The following is a 7,994-nucleotide window of genomic DNA, read 5'->3' as shown; positions in this document are numbered from 1 at the left end:
TGATTTTTCTAGTATGAAAATGGTGGTGGTGGTATGATCACGACTTGTTTTGATTTCTTGAAAAACTAACTTGGTAGGATCACAACTCGTTTCTCGTCAATAGCCATGGAAGCAACCAAAAAATCAGAAAAAAATATAAAATAAAATATTGGGCATTTTTGTCTTTTTACATGGATATTAACTGTGGTTAACAGGGGTTAACGGTACCAGGAACCAAGTTTGTTACCAAAACCCATTATAGGGACTATTGGTGTTACTTTTAAAAAACTAGTTTTTATTATAAACGTTTAGCGATGGTTGGAGTTTAACATTGTTTAAACTAATTGGGGGGTGTTTGGATTCCTTTTTAAGCTTCTGTACTTCCTTTTGCCGAGCCCTAGTTTTAGGCGAAGAAACCCAAAACGCGACAGGGAGATATGTCGTTCCTATGGGAGAAGAGCTCGTCGTGGCGATGGATAGTGAGGCAGACGAGAGATTCAAAGCCATTTTTCTTCGCCTTTGCGACTGTATGTGGCGTGGTCCCCGGTGCCATCGGCTATTGTGTGATGCAGCTCACCAATTCAAGCAATGAACAGCTCGAGTCCGATCTCCGCCGCAACGCTCGCCCGGATACCCTTGTTAGTACATCTCTCTCTCTCTCTCTATCTCTCTCTCGCGACGAATTGTTATATGTTTTAGCATCAGAAAGAATAATTCATATACCCTTTCTCACTTGACATGTTATTGCCTTATAGATGCTCCCCTGATGAAGATCCTAGCATTTTAAGTAATTTATCTGTTAAATTTGATCGATCAACATACAATTAAATTGGATTTTTATATGATTCTTCATCGGAATGGTAAGGCCAGGTCATCAGTGATCGTTATTCTTGTCAGCTAGGCTGTTTCAATACAGCATTTTTATGCCACATACCTTAGATCGCCGACTATTAGTATTTCACCAGGTAGAAAGTTAAAAATTTAAAATCATAGGGTTTAGAGGATTTATGCAATCCAGATGAAATAAGGCAGCCAATTGTTATAAATTATATTATCTTCTGGACTAATATATAGCAAAATTCACAAATAGTGTTCTCCTTGTTGTCGCACTTCCTCTATACTCTATAGCAATCTCTATGAGCAAATTAATAATCAATGCAAACACTAAAGATTTAATTTGCACAAACAAATGCCTAATTAAAAAGAAAAATAGATAATAAGCGTTGATGTAAACTTTATACTATAACTATACAATTACAATATCATATCCAGAGCCCTATTCAGTTCACCATTGCATGAGTTTAACCTTAACCCATGTACCTGTACTTATTATCAATATCCATCCTATTTATTTATACCTCAGCAACAAACAACACCATCACTTCTAAATATAAAACAGGCAACTTATATATAATTTGATCATGAATATTGATACACAACACTAGAGAATAGAGAGTACCTTTGGACATCATATGTTGTAAGAAAAGACTATCTTGCCCTCTATATCTCTAACAGCTACATGCTATGTTGATACATGAGAGAGAGTACCTTTGGTGGGTGTTGGATTCTTTTGGTCTAGGGAAAGGAACCAGACATGATTCATAAAATTATTGCAGACTTCTTTACCTCTTAATACAAATGCATACCTGGCTGAATTTCATTAGTGAAGGCCAGGGGGGGTTATTATTTTGAAAACCACATAGTTTTTTTAGCAATCCCCTTTTATAAAAATAAAATATGCTCAAGAATCAAGAATGTATAGATACTTTCAAAAGCACATTGTTATGATAGTTGAAATTTTATAAATATGATTTGTCTCTGTTTCTTGCAATGTTTTTTTAAAAAAAAAAATGGGGAGTTACTAAAAGAAAAGTTATTGTTTTGGTGATGTGAATTCAGATGATGGGAAGAGTGAATAAAGAGAGACTTGGGGAGTACCTTGGGGAATTGCAGAGGAAGGAAGATACAAACGATAGATATGTTGCTGCTTTGAAGGGAGAGACTTTAACCAGAAAACCATATGTCAGAATTCAACCAACCACCACCACCACCCCACAAGTTTAAAAGCTTTTATCACATCACATCATATTATCATCATTATTAGTATTATATTATCTCATTTTCCCAACTTTATGGCTTTATGCTCATCCGATGCCTTTGCATTAACAGAATTCATGACATGATGTTCCCATGTTTCATAAGCTTGTTATATATTGCGACTAATTACCTTCATTTTTTTTTTTTTTTTTTTTTTTGTTTTGTTTTGTTGTTGTTGTTGTTGTTGTTGTTAAGATGAATACAAGAAATAGCAATATGCCTTCGTTTATTTGTTTACTGCAGCATCCTCCCTACTTTCATTTCTTTCTATTTCAACATTATACTTTGAAAAAGCTATCCCATTAACGGCGCAGCTTGTTGCCCGTTTGCCATCTCACTCATTGTACGGTGATAATTAATTGAACAGTATAACTAGTTTTTCAGGATTATTGCATTGCTCTTTTATTTATTTTTTTCTTAATAAAACATTCTACTTCTAAAAATCCCTCCGATTATAACAACGAAATTTGCTTTGTAGATTAAATAATAAACAAATATGTATTTTCTCTTAAATTTTATGTTTTTGTGTTTAATTTTATGTATGTTTACTACATATGAATCGGGTCAAATATAGGTCAAATATAATAACTTTTGTTCATATCATTGCTTCCACCACCACTACCACCATCATTATAGGTCTTCCCCCTCTTTCTTTCCACCATTTAAACACACACATACACACACCTTATACATACATCATTAGAGAAATCAATTCCTTCCACAACCCCTGATATGTTGCTCCTCGGAAAAAACCACTGCCTCCCTCATTTACCATCAAGCCACTGTAGTCACCACCACCGAACCACTGCATTCACCACCACCATCATTATCAGCCTCCCCCCAACACCGATCAAGAAAACCCAACACCGACTAATAAGGTATAACTCAAATGAATAAACTTGACCAAACGCAAAACTCTAACGATGACTTTAGATCTAGATGCACTAGACCGCCACCGTAAAACCACCCCACCGCCATGCTTTCCTAATGATGTTGTAGACATGCTCAACCTTCCACCACCTATCCTTCTTGTCATGTTTCCGATCTATATTGATTGAGTACTGTATTGATCGAGTATTGATCTTTTTGTGTAGGATTTGGTTTTGATTTGTGGTATATATTTGATTTGAGCATCGGTAGGGATGATTGTACAAATCTTGATTTCTGATCGTGGTGTGGGTGGCTAGAAGGAGCGAGAGTGGTGAGGAGCTGATGGGCGAGTTGGGTTTTGAAGAAGATGATGGTGGTGGTGGTCTAGTGGATTGTGTCTTCTAGGCATTAAAACGAGAGAAAGATGTGGGCTCATATCCTTTTAATATTTATTAAATATTTAAAAAAATCATTAAAAATAAGAAATAAGGATATAATAGTCTTCTCAGTTTGGAGGGGACCAAACTCACATACAAACCTGCTCAAAAACCACCAATCAAAAACTTCCTGAAAAATGCATACCATAGAGACCATTTTTGCAGTTTTGTCTTTTTTTCGGGCAAACCTTTCAAAACTTACACAACCATGTCAAATATGTGGTAGCATGAAAATCCTCAAATTAACGGTTACTTTTGTATAACATATGCAAACTCTCCTACTCTCCTACGATTAAGATTTAAGAATTAAAAAAAAAGCTTGTGTTGGGTTTGTACAACATAAGCAAACTCTCCTACGATTAAGATTTAAGAATAAAAAAAACTTGTGTTGGGTTTTTAGTAAATAGAAGGTGCCCTTTCAATAATGGTAAATGTCAGATCATGTTATGGGATATTATATTAACACCAAAAAGTCAACAGAAGTCAAACTTCCCCATTTGCTTTATAGGATGTGTTTGGCAAAAGTAGCAGGTAGCGGGTAGCTGGTAGTGAGAAGCTATAGCTTTTATTTGTTATATGAATGTTTGGCAAAAGTAGCTGGAAGCTTTTGAAATATATCAAATTATATAAAAGGACAATTGATTAAAAATATATAAATATATTTTTAAGGGTAATTATGGAAATTGATTTCAAAAGCTCAGGAACATTTTGTTAAACGCTACATGAAGTAGCTTTTAGAATCGGAGCGTTTTGTTGAAACTAAAAGCTAAACGCTCGTACTGTCAAACGAAGCTTTTTGTTTAAACTAGAGCGTTTTATTAAAAACTAAAAGCTAGAAGCTCCCAAACGCTTCCAAAAGCTCCATGCCAAACACGCCCATAATCTGAGGAAGAAACAGTTTCCCAAACAGTCTCTTTCTTCTCCAAGGCTTCTTACACTCTGAGATTGAAATCAAGTAAAAATGTTAACAGACAATCAATATAGGTTTTAACCTCATAAACAAACCAATAAACTTACAATATTTAAACCATGACTAGATGTCTAGATCCAATAAACTTACAATTTTCTTGTCATAAATTTAGGTTGTGTCTGTAAGTACCTTTTGGTATGTTGATATTTCAAAATAGAATAAAAATCATGGCTATTCTGATTACCTCACAATTCAACTCCTTTTAAACATCTTTCATTTCTAGTTCTAATTGAGATTTATCCTTCTCCAACAACTGAATCAAAATATGACAAAAAAAAAGTCAGAAAGGTCAAGGGTTTTAGAGATAGTGAGTCAACTTCTGGAAATATACCAGAAAAAAGAGAAATACTTCCTCAAAGCTATATTGGCACTCTTTGAGATGATTCTCCAATCTTAATGTGTTGTCTGCTTTAGATTTTTGTTGTCTGTCTAGCTCCTTTGTGAGTAATATCAAATTTGATTCTCAATTTTGTGACACCAACTCTCATAATCAAACTCTTCTTTTTAACTTTACTATGGCCTAATCAATCATGTAAATAAATATCGCAAATTAAGAAGCACCACAATGCAATATTATAAACAGAAAATTCATACTAAGTGCACAACTTTATATGCAACTTTTAGTTAGAACCAAAATACACTTCTATTTCTAATCGAGTTAAAAATACAAATAATAAATTTGAATATATAATAATAGCTCAGTAAGTTGTTTAACATTTTTGATTTGGCTTGTGATTATTATAATTTAATCCAATAACCTTTTCACCCTCAAAACAAAGCAAAACAACTCTTTAACATCATTAAGACATTTCATCAAACACCTAAAGTGCAGAAAAGAACAATCTACAACTAAATACTTTTTGGGGTTTCAAAACTATTTAAGTTTTTCTGACATCACCACTTGCTTGACCAATCACCTTTGTTACAATGTTTCATATTGACTTTGGTCCCTGTGCTGTTAACTTTAACACCCTTTTTTGTTAAAGTTGTAAAATTGACTATTTACCCTTCTCTTTTGTATAAAGAGCATTAAAATACCGGATACCAAAAAAATAGGGAAATGACTATTTTTTCATATTTGACCACAAGTGTTGTTGAAATCAGCAATACAAGGACCAAAACTAACATGATACATTGCAATAAGGACAAGACGAAACCCAGTAAAAACATACCACAAGGACCAAAAGAGAAGGGTAATAAGGTCTTTTTTAGGAATTTGACAGAAGGGCGCTTAAAGTTAACAACACAAAACCAAAAGTCAATATATAAAACCTTGCATATCCTAAACTCAAAACAATACATTGCAATAAGAATTGAACACTAAACACACACTAGAGGGACATCTTTGTACTTTAAAAGCTATGAATTTTTATATAGAAAGATAGATGAACAGAGATACTTGCCACCATTGTTAGCATTGTGTCCTTGCAGTCATTCTTAAAACTAAAGTGTAACTCATTGTCAATAAAGGGTTTGAAAATCTTACAGCTTCATAATTTGCCAAACATCAAAGCCTTTGGACATCAGGAAGCGCATCAAATGATAATCCATTAGCAAATGGTGAAATCTTTATGAATCTGACCATGTAACGCATTAAAGATGAATAGTAACAAAAAAATGCTTACTGAAAAAGAGAAGAAAAACGAGGCATTGCTCAAGCTTCTATTGGGCCTCTTGGTAACATTACATATAACTCCTTCAGACCACCAATATTTTGCATAAAAAGGTTATATATTTCATTAACATCAATTTCAACTTTTAAAAAATGCAACGATAAGCTATATCAGACTCAAATATGTTCAAATGACATTGTTTAATTAGAAACGGAAAAAAGCCAAAAAGTTCAAATAAGAAAGTAGGCAAACTCAAGCATGGAACATATTAACATATAAAGATTGGAATAATTATAACAAGTATTGGATCATAGACCTGTCTACTTCAAAAAAACATAGTACACGTTTATAAGGCATCACCTAAAGAAAATCTAACAAAACATCATGGATAACATGACACAAGTATGGAACTACAAACTAGGGAACTACGCAGTGAATCTAGAAATATGAATTCCAATATGCTATCAAGCTAGGGAACTACAAACTCCATGAAGAAGCTTAGGGTTGCTATTTATGTGTAAAGAGATGTAAGTATGTTGTTATGGGTAAAGAATTTAGTACATTGTCCAAATAACGTAAGCTTTTGTTTTACCTATTTTATTAATATAACTTCTTCTCGCATATATTTAGAATAGAGCTTGTAAAAAAAGACTAACCATTTGGTAAAAAGAGTAAAGTAAGCTTTTGGAGCACTCTTTTGCTAACCGGGAAATTACAGGATAAAGAACTGTTTATAAACAGATAAGAAAGAACTGCCATATGAGAATAGATAAGAACTACTGTAAGGATTTACAACCAAAATTGCTCTAAATGAGTACAATGTTTTAAAAAGAATAAAAAAAAGTAAAATAGAATGTCTTAAGGTTAGACACAAAAAGTATAGTGCCACAGTAAAATGTTTTAGATAGTTACCTTTTCAAAGTATAATATCTTGATAGCAATTATTTAAAAAAATGAGAAGTAAAAGGCTATTGTTTGGTAACCAAAAGTAAACAAGTTCATTTTTTCAAAGTGCAATGAGTTATTAAGAAAAATAAGTAAATAAATAAGTACATTATTTTAATTTACAGGTATAATTTTCAAAATGCAATGTCCTAGTACCATGATGTATGTAGTACCTTTGATGTCTTAATAGTTTTGATAATGAAACACAATAGTGTACATTAACATTTTCAATTTTCAAAATGCAATCAAAAGTACCATAAATAAGTACATTCTAAAGTAAGCTGTTTGGCTTTTAGAGTACAGTAACATGTTCAATTTTCAAAATGCAATGTCCTACTTGCCAAAATTGGCTAGATTTTCAATAAAAAAAATCTCATATTGGGTAAAATTAAAAGACATAACAATATAAACTAGTATACAATATCAAACAAAATTAGTTTTTTTCTAGTATAATGATGTAATAGAGAAAAAAGGTATAAATACAATGTCTCGGTTGCAAAAAAGATAAAAGTACATCTTAATAGGTTGGAGGTATAATGCTATAACTAGTAAACAAGTCTAGATTTTAAAATACAATATCTTCATAAGATAGATTTTTAAAGTGGAATAAAAACAATCAAAAGTACAAAGCTGTAACTTGGTGTATAATTTTATGGATGGTTGGAGACTGAAAGCATAATGTCTAACAAAGGACAATACTCTAACAAATTATTTTTTGAAAGTACATTGTCTTTGATAAGAAAAAATAAAAGTAAATGTCTTATTATGTTAGTAGATATTGAAATTATAATTCTACAATAGGTTAAATTTTCAAACTGCAATGTCTTTATAAAATTAATTAACTATAACGTCTTAATAGGAAAAGATTAATGATATAATTGGTAAAGACCAATGTTTTACTATGTTAAAAATGCAAAGTTTAATAGGTAAAAGGTTGTAAAAACGCCATAACTGAAAGTATAATTCCAAAAATTAGTTAAATTTCAATGTACGTGTCTTAATAGGAAAAATTAAAAGTAAAATTTGTTAAGTGGTAATCAAAACGAAACAAGTTCAGATCTTCAAAATACAATGTAACAAAAA

At 32.1% G+C, this 7,994-nt stretch overlaps 1 protein-coding gene across 1 annotated transcript; it reads left to right on the top strand.

The window, feature by feature from the left end:
- The first annotated feature begins 320 nt into the window (after window positions 1-320).
- On the top strand, window positions 321-2,211 carry LOC145055641 (centrosomal protein). The gene is made up of 2 exons (XM_079004007.1): window positions 321-617; window positions 1,879-2,211. Exons 1-2 carry the CDS (start codon window positions 417-419, stop codon window positions 2,041-2,043), a joined length of 366 nt encoding a protein of 121 aa, XP_078860133.1. The 5' UTR covers window positions 321-416; the 3' UTR covers window positions 2,044-2,211.
- Window positions 2,212-7,994: the final 5,783 nt, after the last annotated feature.

This window comes from Lactuca serriola, chromosome 5, assembly GCF_051521515.1.
Source record: "Lactuca serriola cultivar US96UC23 chromosome 5, Lser_US96UC23_V15, whole genome shotgun sequence".
Classification (NCBI taxonomy): Eukaryota; Viridiplantae; Streptophyta; class Magnoliopsida; order Asterales; family Asteraceae; genus Lactuca; species Lactuca serriola.
Note: the sequence above shows the minus strand (reverse complement) of the source record. Positions and strands in the feature narration are given on the sequence as shown.